Here is a 16,996-nt window from a genome sequence, read left to right on the forward strand (position 1 = left end):
ATCACACACACACTTAAATATAGGATAGTTTCTGCAAACAATTTTAACCCAAATTTAATCTCGACCAGAGAGACCAATAAAACTGTAACACTTGCTGCACTTCTCACAAAATTTAAGTAGTATGCAAAAATGAAATTCAAACAGCATTAATAATTTCTAAAATTTTAACATTTTAATACAATTTAATGTTAAAAAATGGACTGCTTATACTTGCACAAATGACCTAACTTTCATAACAGTAAAATTAGTTTCACCAGCATAATAATTACAAAGTACATGTATTTACAAGAGATAAAGGCATTATTTACAATTAAAATATTCAATGTACATGTTTTTACACGTATAGAGTTAAAAGTACCATGCTATTTACCTCATTATAGCAGACACCTCTTCATAATGGATAGGTTCAAATGTCCCCTTTGATTAAGGACCACTGAGTGAAATCAGTGTGAAGAAACAAAGTAGGTAAGTCGAACAATCAAGGGTTGTAATTCTACTAAACGGAAACAAGGAAAACTAACAATCAAGCTCAGTCAAGTACCCATAAATATTGAGCAGCATAACTAATGTGGTTGAAATCCAGAAAAAAATCCAAGGATTTCTTCCGCAGAAAAGTTTGTACAATCAGGGTTTGAATTCCACTAAATTATGACACAGAATGCTAAAAGGGTTTTTAACTCTGCTAAATTATGAGACAGAATGCTAGCAATGAAATTCACTCCTATAAATACCATATTTCATTTAAATCTAATAATAAGGGAGTAAATGTATGAAAATGAAAAAGGGAAGGATAGGCCCAGTTTAATATCCACCTCTGTTAATACTGATGTAGGGTGCTGACATCAATCAAACTTGGCCATCATCTCATCAGTATTATACTGCATACCAAATTTGGCTGAAATCCATGAAGAGTGCTTCGCTGTTAACAAAAGAGGCTTAATCTGATAATTGGGGCTATAATACTATTAAACGAGGACACCAAATGTTGACAAATTCGGTCAGATCTCAAATGTTAAGGTTCACAGCCATATTTTTGATGTTTGATTGGCATAATGTGTACAAACTCAAAAACCCTTCATGCAAGAAAAAACTGATTCAAATTTAGACAAATTTGAAAAGTGATATTTAAGAAGTCTTTCAACAGTTATTGTCCTTTTTAATAACAGTTGCTGTATCTGGCAGCAGATGGACATCATCTGTAGACATGAAAGCCCTTCATGGCAGGATGCTTTCTACAACATTGGGTAAATTATGCTGAGTTTTTTCTACTTTTATTAACGGATTAACATCATTTATGAAAACCACTCCATGCCTCAGTGCTGTCCAAAAGTTGTAACAAATGTTTGGTTGTGAAGTTAGTTCAAGGTTTTGCCATTTTTAGCAATAGATGTCATATGTTGTGGAGATTATTTTACAAATTTCAAAGCCCTTCATGTCAGCAAACTTTCTTTCAAATTGGGTAAAATTCTGTCAGTTTTTGAGAAGTTGTTTAAAGGTTATTTTTCTTCTAGAAATGGTGATCATATTTGACAAATGACTGGCATTAATTGTATAAAAAAATCTGAAAATCCCTCATGCCAGGATGATTACCATCAAATTTCATAAAGGTCTGCTAAACATTTTATTTAGTTGTCTAACAGACTTTCTATTTTTAGTAATGATGGCCATATTGGATGAATTTTCAGATGTCATAAAACGTTTTTCTTCTTAGCAGTGATGGCTATATCTGATGGCAGACTAACATCATTTGTATAAATATTTAGATTTTGGCTGAAATTGGTTGTGGTTTTTGGAGAAGTTTGGTTCAGTGGTTTTTAAGAAGTTTCAAATGCTGACAGATGGCACATGATGGACAACACACAACAGATCCAGGGGCATCTGTAAACTCCTGTAAGGCCAGAAGAGGTGAAAAATCAGGTTGATTCACAGAACATTTAAGTAGTGAAAATTTGATGGAAAAAAATATTTTAAAAAATCCAATATTTATAATAAATTGACTTGTGTTATATAGCCAAGTGTCTAGGTAATCCACTCAGTCAACAAACTCTTGACTGATAACAGAATTTATACCTGCAATTAGGTTAACACTGACAACCTACCATACCTGAGTGATCAGATTGGGTAGCAGTTTATTGTAATGTCTGTTATGTGATTGTTAACATCTGCCACACCCAGATTAAAGTCAGTTACTACTTACATCCTCCTGTGTTTCAGTTTTTGATGCTCTTAAAAGTATGAGATAATTCTTTTAAAAAAGGATAAAGCTTCTTTTACTTGTTTTTCTAATCTACCAGTGTTATACTGGTCTGACAGACATGACAAAAGGAAGGCAAACTCTTCTAAATTAATATCAGGGTTTTTCTGCCGTACAAGGAATAGTAGTTGTCAATAACTATGATGGTAGGAAAATAGTTTAAAACCTCATCCTGCAAAAAATGTTCATCTACTTTAAAGTTGTGATTTATGGAAAATTTCTATTTGAGACAAACAGCTAAAAAGGTAAACTGTAAACAAATTCAGTAATCCTGGGATGTTAATACATTATCAGTGTGTGCATGCACTAAAATTAACTTCAAAATGCTCAGCTTGTACCAAATGTATTAAAATGTGGATATTCCTCAAGCTTCTTAGATATATCTTGAGTTGTTTTGGAGTTGTGCTACAGAAACAAAAGTGAGGGATGGATGGATGAATGGCCATATGGATAAAACATTAAAAATACTTGAATAGAAAAAGGCACATATACAACTTAAGTCAAATAAGTATACAATTTCGTATATATATATATATATATATATATATATATATATATATAAACTGGTTCTGATGTTTTGGCATAGAAAATTATAGATACTGGATGAAGGGATCGATCAACAAACGGGCACAAACTTTAAATACATATAAGAACTGTGAATAGCAAAAGGCACATCTGATACCATGTTTCACAGCAATATTTATAATGGTCTTGGAGTTGTGCTCTGAAAAAAGATAAGGCTGGATGGATGAACAGTATTCTGTGCCAAGCAAACTTGAATATGAGACAATTTGTTATGTAATCATTATATTAGAAATGCCTTCATGGGACTTGAACAACCCTGCCAGAGAGACATACTTTTGGTGGCATGGTGTTGTACTCTCCAAAACAGTGTTGCATGACTGTAGCAAACAGTGACCTAAATCCAAACTTAATTGAAGTCAATAAGGCATGAAATTATGGTCACAGTGACCTACTTTTGATGATGGCTGATACACTTGCCCTAGTGGCAACAGACACACCAAGTTCCATGACCCCAAAGGTATTGACAAGCTTAACTGCTGTGGAAAAGGGTATTACTATAACGGTGATCAATAAGCAAGGTTACCATATATACAGGGGCCCATCTAAATCTTGCCATAGAAAGTATGAAAAACCTCTTCATGGCAAGTAGATTTATTTCAAATAGAAAATAATATTCTTCAAAAGCCATTGTCTTTTCCAGCAAGCAAACTTTATTCAATCAGAAAATCCTTGGTCTGCACATGTATTTATATATTAGGAATGGACAGGTAGGGAAATTTTGCCAGGTACCTGGCTGGGCTGGTTTTTACCAGGTTGGGTTTCTCCAATCCCCTTTCCAGTTTACTCAGCCCATGCTCTCACCCCCATAACCATACATTTTTATACATATTTTATTATCCCCCATACTCACAACTACCTACACATATATTCTAAAGGATTGATGGTAAGCATAAATGTGTTTATTTTTAAAATAGTATACTGCATATGTATTTAAGTTTTTATATGTGCTTATCAACAGTGGAATGTATAATGATACAATAAAAAGTTTCAATAATGTACAGTTATCAACCAAATTTGACAGCATTTTACATGAAGATGGTTAATCAACAAATAAATGAAGATAGTCATGAACAGACAAGCTACTGTATATAGATTAAAGCCATGCTTAGCACTTAATAAGAGACAGAAATATGATCTGAAAAGCAAATTCAATGTCGTAGACCTTGTCTTCATTTTTACAAACACATATGCAATTATTTCTGCTAGAATGAGTGATGCTCTACTGACCGAAAATAATTTATAGTAATCCAAGTCCATTTTTTTATGGTGGGGAGCTATAGTAGCTTAGTTGGTTAAGCATCAGACTCATTATTCAAAGATTACAGGTTCAATACCCACCCATGCCAGCCAAGCTGACTGCCTCTATGTATCCTTGGAAAAGGCATATAGCTATATTTCCTTGGCATGATATACAAAATATTGTGTTTAAAGGACTGTTAAACAACAACCACAAAATAATATTCTTCTGTCCCTTTATTCTTTTTAACTGATGAATACTGAAGCCATCTTGTATATTCTAAAGAAACTCCTATATATCAAATATGGTAACAAAATATTTTCTTACATGTTCAAGTGAACATGTTCACAAGATACCTGAAATGGCAGAACAAAATTATTTTCTGTGACTACTGACCTTGAACCTGGCAACAGGGATAAAAGATCGCTGAACTTGACTGTCTCAGACAATGTGAAGACAAACCAACACATTTATTTAAATACTAATTATTTTTTTTATGAGGGAGGATAATAAGATATTGAACTGGCATCGGTCACAGCAATATTCAGATACAAACTGGGTTTGCTAACATGCTAACAAGTCAGAACATAAAAAACAAAACAAATTCTTTGACCTTAAAAATCAGTGTCCGAGTGCCGACATCTACTAATTAATTGTAATAAAACTAAATACAAAACTTTGTCAAAATTCATTTGTATGTACAAGTCACTGTGTTCATATGCTCAGTTAAGGACAAAATGGCAAGCAATGACCTTTCATGTGACCTATGGTCAATCAGGCCTGGTTTTACAACTCTTTCACAAAGTATGACAACAATGGTGGTGGGGGCCCCGAGTGGCCAAGTGTTTTAAAGCGCTCTCCATCACGGATCACTGCCATCTCACCTCTGTCTACATGGGTTCATGTCTCAGATTCGGCCAATGTGAGAAAGCTTGCCAGTAGCTTCTCATGGGTCAGTGGTTCTTTCCGGGGTTCTTCCTCCACCAGTAATACTGGCCGCCATGTATAGCCTATCTTGTGCTGAAAAATGGCGTTAAACCATATAACAACAACAAAGGTGGTCCAACATACACCATTTGTATTGCAAACAAATTACATGTTGCAAGAAGTGCATTAGTGTAAACCCCTTGCTGTCAATTCAACAGTGACAAGTTTTTTTAGCTGGCTACTGTGGTACTAAGTTTGAGGACCACCAATTTTAATGAGAACTAATACATATTGCTATTGCGTCTTCTTTTATTATGAAAACGCCATGTTGATACAACCATTCATTCTGGAAAAATAGCCATATGAAGTATTTCAAAATGGCCTTCTTGGCAGCCATTTAGGAGACTGGATCAGCATTCTTTTAATACCAGAACAACGCTGAATATCTTATAAGACTGGAAGAGTTTTTTTAATTAAAAAAGTCTCAGCATGGCCAAGCATTCAGGATAAGGAAATGTAATAAGAATTTTCAAATTCTGAGGTCACCCACTGTAGGCATGATTTTGATTTAGGAAGACGGAGATAAGGGTTTTAGTGAAAATGCCACTTCTATCATCTTCGCTAGCCAAGGTTCCAATAACCCAATCTACACCTTGGCATATTGAGCAGATATTTATGTGCTTCGGGTCTGTAATTTCATTGAATGTGATGGCAAGCCACCGCATCCAATCAAAATTAAGTTGTTAAAATTTGAACACTGTTCTATGTGATCAAGACAAGGGGAACACACAACCAGAATGGACATAAATAAGCACTTTTCCAGTGCCGGTCCATGTTTGAACAAATACCTTTCACTCAAATAGACCTGTAAATTGCCACCACCATTTTCTGTCGATGTACAATGACTTCACTATTGGTTAGTTGGCATTACATAAGGTAAGCAACACATGAAATCAAATAGATGTCGCTAGGAAAAAGCACCGATATAGCTGTTCGATCTGCCATGGTGTAGATAGGGTTATTGGAACGCTAGCTAGCGAAGATGCACTTCTATATGACCATACCTTCAAGATCAGTAGTGATAACAAATTTTTCAAGATGGCCCACCATCTTCATTTAGGATCAACTATATATAACTTTCATTTAAACTAAAAGAAATGTAGTTATTTTTCAGATTCTACAGTATCTGTTTAGATTACAGGATACATACAAAAATAATTTTAAAAGTAATAATACAACTGTCTCATCAATTATGTACATAAAACTAAATTTATTAAAACCACATGCACTTTCTTTGAAATAAATCATTGTTTCAAATATAAATGAATTTTATACCTTACTGAGTGTATTATTTTAGTGATTACACGTTTTGCTAAGTTAAAATATTTACACAGTATAAGAAAAAAGTTTGTACTTTATGATGAAGCTCAAGGAGTAAAGTCTTTTCCATGTACTTCAAAAAAAAGTTTTAAACTTCATTATCGTTTCACGATCAATTAAAACAATATAAATAAATTCATCTCAAAACCAACAGAAAATCTACAGTTATCTTTTTAAAAGAAAGAAACAAACATGTACTCAGTTTGTACATGTGATTCTTATTGACATATACCTAAATATGGCCAACTGCACAAAGTCACATGTACATTTATCAAACCTTCTGTAACAGGCTTGATCAAGCAAAACTCAAATACTACACATCACCAAAACTGGCCTATTGATTTGACCTTTAAGCAGTCACTAATTACACATCAGATCTAGTCTACGTAGTAATTTGCAGATATTTTGCATACATAGAATTAAATACTGCTTATGAAATAACTCCTGAATGCAATAAAAGCAATATACATAGTAACATAGATGTACCAATTTAACATATGTTACTGTAATCTCAAAACATTTTGAGAACAAAACGTGAGCTCATGATAAAAAAATCCTAATTCTAATTTCTCCTATTCTCATGAATTTCCTAATCTTATGGTATATAATTCCTCTTGTAAAAAATTTATTATGCCATTTGCCAGTTGTTTTTGGCAGTGGTTTTGTAATTAACAAATGTTTCATCTAACTAATATCAAAGTCTCCGAACAATGTCTTTTTTTTCTGGAAATTAACCACGAAATCAATCAATAGAAAATTTCACAAAGGTCTATTTCCCCTTAGCCCCTACACCTCACATTGCAAATATAAGGCCCATATATCTCATAGTAAAAGTCAAATCTTGTCCCTTTTGGCTGAATTAAGTTGAATCGATGATAATTTCAAATGATGCAATCCTATTCACATGATTGCCCTGGTTTATTAACTGATCGATGTCAAAAGTATGGAAGACAATATAGATCACTGAATTGAAATCTTGATGTCCTGAAATATTCAAATCATTTAGGACTCTTTATATTGCTATAAATAATAAAATATACCACAATATTGTATATCATTGCAATTATACACGTAATTCATATTATTTAGCACTCTACAAAAGAAACTAATTAATAAATGCATCTTGTAATTAACAAAGAAGAAATGCATCTTGTAATTAACAAAGAAGAAAATAAGCACGAAAAATGGGGAGAGTAATGTATACAGAAAACATTATAGCTGCATTTAAAAAATACAGAAATGATCCATTTAGTGGAATAGTGCCATAGTGACGGGTAGTACCATCAACCATAGAATGAAACAAAAAAGCAATTCTGCAAGAAAGCCTTTCTATTAATTAAAAGAAACCTCAAATGTCAAATACTGAGACTGAGCTTGAGTTTTGTGAGAATACATGTCATGTTCCTAATCATAAGATGCATAAAAAAGTCAAATAGATTTAATTCTGACTGATCAATTATTGTCCATTCATAACTCTTTTTAAACCAAGTAGATGAAAGTTCAAACTGTGAATGTGTGGAAATTTACCACTGTATGTTTGCTGACTCATAACATGCAATAATGTGAAAATAAAATAAATGCTATCAAATAAAGTAACTGATTACAATAACTGCAAAATTACAAAATCACAAATCTTTAAAGAAAATGAAGTTTTAAAAAATTAAAATTCACAAAAATTATTAACTAAACAGAAAGTTTTCAATATATACAGCAAAATGGAAAAATTTATTAATGAACTTCGCAGCATCTGAACAAATTGAAGGACTCTTTTGGGCACAAACTGTTCTAATACACATATGCATAAATCACATGCATACGTGCAATGTCCAAACATACAGTACTGCAAGTTTTCATCCTTCTAATTTGTCATACTCTATCAATTGATGGAAATTATATCTTTTGTCCTCGAGTCAAACGACACAGAGAACTTTCTTACTAACATTTTCTAAATTTCTGTACCTAAGAAAAGAAAAATCTGTGCGACTATAAAAAAATTTTACACCCAAAAACGAATAACAAATGTACAAACAACATTACAGTGAAAGGAACAGGGCATGCCTGCCCTGTGTTTACTATTCTCTTTGTAAGCAACAATAGGCTATGGTTTACTTTGGAGATTACTAACCAGGAGTTTCAATTACCATCGCTTCTGGTCATTGTCAAGGTATATAGTCTTGCATGGTCCGTAGAGCCCCAAAGAAACAGGTTTTCAAAGACATCTGAAAGTCTTTAAAGAATATTTATTTCTTATGGAAACTGAATTTTCTCCATATTGTATTTCGTTTATCACTGCAAAATAAATAATAACCAAAATTAGCATGCCACTACAACAAAGGGATGCTACTCCATTTGGCAACAAACCATGTGGTGTATCCTTGGGTCTAAATTTTTTTAAACTTACTTATTCATTACTCTTGGAAATAATAAATAACAATTTAAAAATATACATTTTATTTAATAAAATCAAAGAGTTTTCAAAAATGCAACCAGCTTTTTCAAATATCATGGAGTTTAAAATGCAACTCATCAAATACGTTAAGTTGTTGAGGCTGTATGAACCATGTACATGTACTATGAAGAAACCATTATTTTCTTCTTATAATTATCATGACCATGACCTCAATCTTTGCCCTTATGACCCCAAAAGAAATAGTCCTCTGCCTTATTTTAATGACTCACAGTACTAATTATATAAAATGAGTGAAGCCAATTGAGAATTGAGTGAACATACAATAGAGGATACATAGGTTAGAAAGGCCATGTTTGGTTGATAATGACAGGTTTTTTCATTAGCCTGGCTTAGAAATCCCAACAATGAAAGTAGAAGCTTATTCTTAAGGTGGGGAATGGCTGATGCAAGTTTCTAGCATGTAGTTTTAAAAAACTGCTGCAGCTCATATAGTTTTCTCTTAAAATTTTTTTTATAAAAAAAACAACATAAAAGGTGGTTCTTTGCTGTAACAAGGTTTCATCTGAGTATTTCGAAACAGATACTGAACTTAAAACTATAGCGTTTCCATAAACTGTATAGGAACTGAATTAGTACCATGTGCCCTATAGAGAACAACAGCTTAAAAATGTTCCACATGTAGATTTACAGCCAGGTTACCATCTATACTTTATTCTGGTTCCAATTGTGCTTAGAAAGCAAAAAGATACCTTTTGTTTCCTTCCATGTAGATACTATGTTTTTACATACTGATTAAGATCCACGCAACTAAATATGTTATTGTAACTTACCATTTATCCAGTAATTCTGTTCTGTTATAGAAATATTATGCCTCAGACTTGGTCACTTTGGTCCATAACAACAAGCTTAATGATGACCCCTCATGATTTAATTACCACCATTAAAGTTTCACTTAGACAATGTTTTGGAACTTCTTATTTTGAACTGAAATTGGCTTCTCCTTACTTTTTTTAAAATTATATGCAATCTGGAATTTTTCCAATATAAATCTCCTATATCTGAGGTAATGCTTACATATTTCAAGGGATTTCTCTTGGATTTTTGCACTGAATGAGAAGTTCTCTGCAACATTTTCATGGGGGCAGGGGTGTTTCAATTTTGAAGGGGTCAGTTTCTATCAGACCAATATCAATAACAGACCCCTCAAAGTATGTTGGAATAAACGTGTTTTAAATATTGTTTATCAAATAAAGATAAAATGTAGATGTGTATCTTCATTATTAGAACAGTAGCAGTTATGTGTTATGGCAATGACACTGCACTGTATGCATTAGAACAGTAGCAGTGATGTGTTATGGCAATGACACTGCACTGTATGCATTAGAACAGTAGCAGTGGTGTGTTATGGCAATGACACTGCAATGTATGCATTAGAACAGTAGCAGTGGTGTGTTATGGCAATGACACTGCACTGTATGCATTAGAACAGTAGCAGTGGTGTGTTATGGCAATGACACCACTGTATGCATTAGAACAGTAGCAGTGGTGTGTTATGGCAATGACACCACTGTATGCATTAGAACAGTAGCAGTGGTGTGTTATGGCAATGACACTACTGTATGAATTAGAACAGTAGCAGTGGTGTGTTATGGCAATGACACCACTGTATGCATTAGAACAGTAGCAGTGGTGTGTTATGGCAATGACACCACTGTATGCATTAGAACAGTAGCAGTGGTGTGTTATGGCAATGACACCACTGTATGCATTAGAACTGCACATAAATGTGGACTTAATATGCTTTAACATTTGACAAGCAGAACTATGCACTCTACTACTACAAAAAGGTTTGTGAAGTAAATGAAAGGTGAAGGATGGTTATAGAACTCATGGTGTTAATTATACAAAAAGATCAGAACTAGTCAATAAATAGGTAAATTTAAAATAGCAGATATATAAGTTTTGGGGACCATACTGCAAGATATAGGTTTGGTCATGATTATTCAGAAACTGAAAGTTACATGTAGCAACATTTAATTTCATGCTTTTCAAAAGGTTTATTACATAAAGTGAATTCATAATGTGTGCCCCTAAGTGCAAGCCTTCTACAAACTTTGGTCAGGGTATGTGGATTAGAACTGAAGTCATTATGCAAAAACTACCTTTCTTCTTTCAGTTACTGTGACCCTGATCACTGACCTTTTGACCCCCAAAAAATCAACAGCATAAGCCATCCACGTACTTTAGTGAAGGTATGTGGTCAAGAAATGATATTTATGTGCATACACCATTATAATTTTTGAGCACTGACTCTAACCTTTGACATATTGACTTGGAACTCAATAGGTTTGTACCTAACTCGAAGTACAAGCATCCACAAAGTTTAGTCCAAGTCTGCCATACAGATATACTCCTCACAGTGAATTACCTTCCATTGGATAGATGAAACCACTGCCACAAATTGGCAGTAAAATGCAACCCGGAGAAAACAGTATGCTTAGATAACTCCATCACACAGAATTTGATCACATTTTCTGTGACCTTTTTTCTACAACAGCCTTAGTCGAGAATGTGAAGATCTGACTAATATGTAGGAGCAGAAAGTCACGAATTCTTTACTTGCAGAGATGAAGTACAGGAATGACAACATTACAAGTTATCATGCTGCAGACATCACAATAAAACAATAACATCAAAATGACGTACATCCAAGCTGCCTTGCACAGTTTTGTTCTTTAAACCTCTTTAAATTAGATCAAGAAGGTAGGTTGGATCCAGTCAATGTACTCTTGTACTAATGCACTGTGATGGACTGTTTCCATTATCCTGGGGAGAAATATCCTGTAGAACTAAGGTCAGTGTATGGAAACCATTCTTCTTCCAATCAGTGATCTTGACCTTGTATCTTTTGATCCCTATACCTACAGGCTTCTTCCTTATCCTAAGTGCGAGCTATCCACAAATTCTGGTCCATGTCCGTAACTAATATTACTGTGTGGAAACCATTATTCTTATTTCAGTCACTGTGACTGCAACCTTTGGGTTTCAAAATCTATCGGTTTCCTTTTTCACATCTGAATGAAAACTATTTACAATTTAAAAGTTTGGTAACTGTAAATAGTGAAGATCTCATGTTAGGGTACAAAAACGAAAAAGGGACATAAGGATATGTGGACAAACAGACAATCACATCACCTTATGCTCTGCCTTATGTCTGGCATTTAATTTTTTTTTACACAAACATGTAAATGCATGCATATAAATGAATTGATACAATTCACTGAGTTATCTATACAAGCAAAAAATCGCACTAATGATATGACATTCTATTATACTTTGATTAAAGATCCAACCTACTGAACTGTAGTGCCTAATTTAACGACACAATGCAGAGAATTACTGATCATGTATGAGAGAATGCTTAATCAGCCTGTCATGACGTGGGAAGGATTTGTCACAAACAGGGCACTGGAAAGGTTTTTCTCCAGTGTGTACAAAATGGTGTCGTTTCAAATGTTCATTTCGCATGAATGTTTTCCCACACTCCCCACACTCATACGGCCGCTCGCCTGTGTGCTTTCTTTCATGACGCCTCAGATGTTCTGATCTTCCAAATTCTGTGCCACAAAAACTACATCGATAGTTTTTCTTTCCAGTATGAATCTTGATATGCTGATTCAATCTGTCTCGTTTTTTGAAATTCTTGTCACAAAAATCACATCTATGAACAGCTTGATTGTTTGTCAAAGTGCTATCTCCTTTAGTATTTGTAATGTAAACTGAACTAGCCTGATTGTGGGCATCATTAGCCCTTGACTTTTTCGTAAATGTCATCTTCAGTTTTGGTTTCTTGCTCTTGACTTCTTCAGTACTTTCGTTACTCATTACTTTTAGAGTATTAGCAACTGACTTGGCAGCTTTACGAATCTGTTCAATATCATCATCAATATCAGACTTTTTATCTTCCGTCACCATTTTATTGTCTTTATTTGGATCAGGCTTGACCTCAACTTCCAAAGTTCCAATTTCAACTTCTGATGCTACATCCTGGTGTTTGATAGCTTCTGATGCAGCCAAAATAGCACTAACTGATCTTCCTGGGTCCTCTTCCCTAGATTTTTCTGGTGAAGCATTATATGGATTTTCCAATTTCAGCCTCAGTTCATTAGAATTATACACACATTCATTGGCATATGACATACGTATATTTGATCCTCCCGCTGCATGGCTGAAGCTTTCTTTTACTCCAAATAAATTAACTGGGCCAAAATCTCCTTTTTCTGACATGGAATTTCTATCTGAAGGCCGTATTTCGAAACGAGAGTTGATAGGATGATTAGGAAATACCGGCATACTTGGAGGCACTTGACGTATTCCTTTAGTAGGTGACAATTCAAAGAGACTGACAGGAATAACACTATCAGGTCTGGCAGGATTATAATCCATGCTATTTGGCTGACCGCTTGCATCATTCATGCCTTGTCCAACCACCTCATCCATAATGGTTCCGTGAGGTACCTGTCCACGCATATGATTTCCTCCTGTTATGTCAGCCATAACTTCAGCCATTACTTGTTGCTGCTCAGACAGCTTAGATCTGGCAAATGCAGAATTGAACATGATGACTGATCTCTGATGTTAAACAACCATAACCGTTATTTCCTGCAATATAAAAAATGGTTTGTCATATATATCTTTAAGAAAATCTTAAATATTTTGCTTTCATTTTTAACAATAAATACTTATTTGAAAACTATTCAGAAATAAACATGCATCATAAAAATGTGAAGGTTGGAATTTCCTTGCATCATAAATGTGTAACATGTTAATTCCACACATCAAATTGCAAATGTACACACCTATTGAGAACCCTACCACAAGACAAACATGAAAATTCATACCATACTTTCCATTTTTTATTTATTTTAGATTAAACTACACACAAAAAAATACAACACTGCTTATGTAGAGATATATAAAGTTTGTTAAAACCAAGGAATGGCATTACTGAAAAATTATATCTTATGAAGTAAATTTCTCTTGCATCTCTGTATCCTTGCTATGCACTGCAGCAATGTACAGATCTTTAATTCTAGCTAAATAAAATGACAAACTATTTACAATATTGTTCTTCACTTATTATGCAATATCTCCATTCTCTCAGATTTCTTTCCACAAGTACCAGTAACCCACTGTTCTAAGCATATTTTCCCCCCATCAATTCTTCATCCAATGTATTCAGTTTAGAAGCATATAGAATAATGGATACGCAAGTCCAGAATTAGCGAGTTATTTCTGGAGTTAATTACAAAAATAATTACATATTTCCTATTAAATGCTATGGGGCAACTAAATGTTGAAGAAATGCAGATTCAAACTGATCATGTTTAAAGTATGCTTGAAAAAAATGTATTCATAGTGATCACTTCATTCTTTTGTCAGATTCATTGCTTAATTTCTCACAGTACAAGGTTGGGTTATAGGAAGACTGGTTATTCCCCTTATGCACTACTGTCAAAGTGGACATGTACTACAAACAAGGACTGTCATTGAATATTCTTGAAATACTGGTAATAAAATTGCTCTTTTCATTCCTTCAACATTTAATTTGTAAATCAATTTTGGATTATTGAAGAAAATTGCTAACAGTTAAATCTAGATCTCTCAAATAACAGCAAAATGTGGTTCCAAGATCAAAATATATCAAGGTTCTGACATGTGAACCGTATCTATACCATAGCGTATCAATCAGATAGTTAAGTGTTTTTGTATAACATCTAATGGATTTCATGAGTTGTCTCCCTCTGTATGTAATGCCTACTAACCAACAGCATATAACAGCGACACATTGTTACTTTGTTGTAGATCAGCCAAAAATTATTAAGACAACTTACTTCAAAATGATACTTTGTAAGTTTAACATCGAAAGCATGACTACATACCAGGGAGAAGCCACTGCAGGTGTATTTGAGGGAAATGATGCTTTTGTATAAACACGGACCAGCAGTGAAAAATTGCTTATTTATCAGTATATTCCGGTCGTGTGCTCCCCTTGTATCAATCATGTAGGAACAGTGTTCAAGTTTGAACAACCTGATTTTATCTGGATGTAGTGGCCTGCTGCCACATCCAATGAAATTCACACCCAAAGCACTGAATTATGATTGATCTGCCATGGCATATATAGTGTTAACACATCAGAACCATGGCTAGTGAAGATGCTGCCTTGGGTGAACTCATGAAAGGCTTCAGCTGCACCAACAGAGATATTAAGTTGCTGGTACTGGAGGCCACATACTTTAAGCCTGAATGGGCAAATGCAACTTATGGAAACTGATTGCTTGCTTATAATTATATTTTTCATCACTGCAACTTTCTTAAGAACCTACATACAATATTACTTTCACTCAATACACCTTTTATTTATCTCTTCTTCTCTGAGTAAAATTGAGTTAGCCAAATAAGTGTCAAGTGTCACAGATTAAAGAATTAGTAGTTTTTATTAAAAACTAAAGTTGTTTCAGGAGGGAATTTTGTCCCTATAGTAAAAGTCATACAGGGCATGTATGTGTTCAGAACAGACTATTTCGATAATGGGTGTCATTACTTAATATATGATTATACATATCTTTAAAAGAGAATTATTAATTTTATTGGGATCCTCATACATCCATATTCCTTTGGAAGGTCATTATTCGGAAACCCTGTGAAATACGGCAAAATCGATGTTAAATTACATTGACATATTTGAATGAGGTCAACCTAAAAGTGTGATCTAGTACAAATTGGATTCAATGTGGCATGCTGTGGTACCACAATGAAAGCAGTACACATTAAGAAAAAAAGTCATACTACCCTGTCATTTGCTATGATAAACCCGACATCCTCTTTTCTTGACCCATTTTACTACCTGGCTTCCATCAAAATCCAAAACAATCAAAAAATTGTCTGGAAGTTTTTGATGACATTTAAGGTGCTGAGCATTCAACATGCAGAATTAAAGAGACCTTTGCTAAATTAATTTAGTATTAAATTTGATAACAATTAATATTCGAGTAAATGTGATTACATGTCCACATTCAAATAGGGTATAATCAACCAGCGGAAATTGTTTGTTATTTCTAATTTTGTTTCATCTTCATTTCAGTTTTATTACTCTTAAAATATACATCCTATAGTGTTTTCATTGATATTCAATCCCATCTTTAATTAGTCTTTCTCTAACCTGATTGAGTCAACCACTGAAAAACTGTAAAGTCTATGAGATAAAAGAACAGAAGATCAAGTCACTTTTTTAAGACAACAGTTGCAAAGAATATAACAAAAAGGAAAATGGCACAAGAGCAAGCATAGTACAACTAAAGCAATTAAACTCGAATCTATGCTGCAGGCTGCCAACAATGTCAAGTGTTCTTGAAAATGTGGCCTCTATTTCCTAAGTAGACGGATGTCGCAACAAACTTTGTAAAATTATTAAAAGCAATTTTTTGAGGATCTTCCGGTTGTTAATACAGAAAAATTTACTGTTAACATATAAATCTAATATTCACCTGAATTTATGAATATATATCGAATGACAGAACAAAGTAAATAACACTAAAAAAAAGTCAGACACGGACGACTACCCAGTGAGGAGCAAAGCTTTCTCTTGATGCAGCAGTCTATATAAACCACTGATTTATATATATTGCGCATTGAAATGTAATTAAACTATATAGAGATCGTTTCTTTCTGCGAGATTTTTCTTACATAAGCAGATCAAACAATCAACAATTCTGAAAACCTGTAACTTTTGTAACAGTTTTCATCGACACTCAACCGGAAATTGATTCTCGCGTCTGCATTTCGCAGAGAAGACATTCTCGTCATTGATTGGCTGAAATTGAGCAGTCTACCTAAACACATTTATGTTCAGTAATAGAAAGTGTGTGCAGTAGTAGAGATGAAATACGAATGGTTAAAAAAAAATTAGAAGACAATAAAAAAAAAAGCAATGAAACTAATGGAGCAAGACATTACAAATACATAAAATATATTTGTTTGTATAGTTTATTGTTGTTATCGACATGAAGATGAAATTGTTGGTGTAAAGTAACGAACTCCACTTGAATAAAATTGTAAATACCAGAAATTAGTCCTGAATTTGTTTTGAAGTATATTATAAAAATGGATGATTGTAAAGCCACATGATTTGATATGATTG

The 16,996-nt window shown here is 33.8% G+C and overlaps 1 protein-coding gene and 1 long non-coding RNA gene across 4 annotated transcripts in view; both read right to left on the reverse strand.

Moving 5' to 3' along the window:
* Positions 1 to 150: 150 nt before the first annotated feature.
* Positions 151 to 16,642, reverse strand: LOC149796447 (uncharacterized). Of its 3 annotated transcripts, none has more exons than XM_089961159.1 (2): positions 16,577 to 16,642; positions 151 to 13,455 (listed from the first exon to the last, which is right to left on the reverse strand). In XM_089961159.1, exon 2 carries the CDS (start codon positions 13,411 to 13,413, stop codon positions 12,190 to 12,192), a length of 1,224 nt encoding a protein of 407 aa, XP_089817285.1. In that variant the 5' UTR covers positions 13,414 to 13,455; positions 16,577 to 16,642; the 3' UTR covers positions 151 to 12,189. The 3 variants fall into 3 exon arrangements, with proteins under 3 accessions (XP_089817285.1, XP_089817283.1, XP_089817284.1); XM_089961157.1 differs by having other exon boundaries at positions 16,543 to 16,630; XM_089961158.1 differs by lacking the exon at positions 16,577 to 16,642 and adding an exon at positions 16,344 to 16,534.
* LOC149796448 (uncharacterized) overlaps positions 151 to 16,996 on the reverse strand; it is a 265,169-nt gene continuing 248,323 nt past the window's right edge. The window contains exon 2 of the long non-coding RNA XR_016421684.1: positions 151 to 4,122. This is a non-coding gene — a long non-coding RNA (uncharacterized LOC149796448). The remainder of the gene's footprint in view (positions 4,123 to 16,996) is intronic.

Source organism: Sinohyriopsis cumingii, chromosome 6 (assembly GCF_028554795.1).
Source record: "Sinohyriopsis cumingii isolate HCF-2022 chromosome 6, ASM2855479v2, whole genome shotgun sequence".
Classification (NCBI taxonomy): Eukaryota; Metazoa; Mollusca; class Bivalvia; order Unionida; family Unionidae; genus Sinohyriopsis; species Sinohyriopsis cumingii.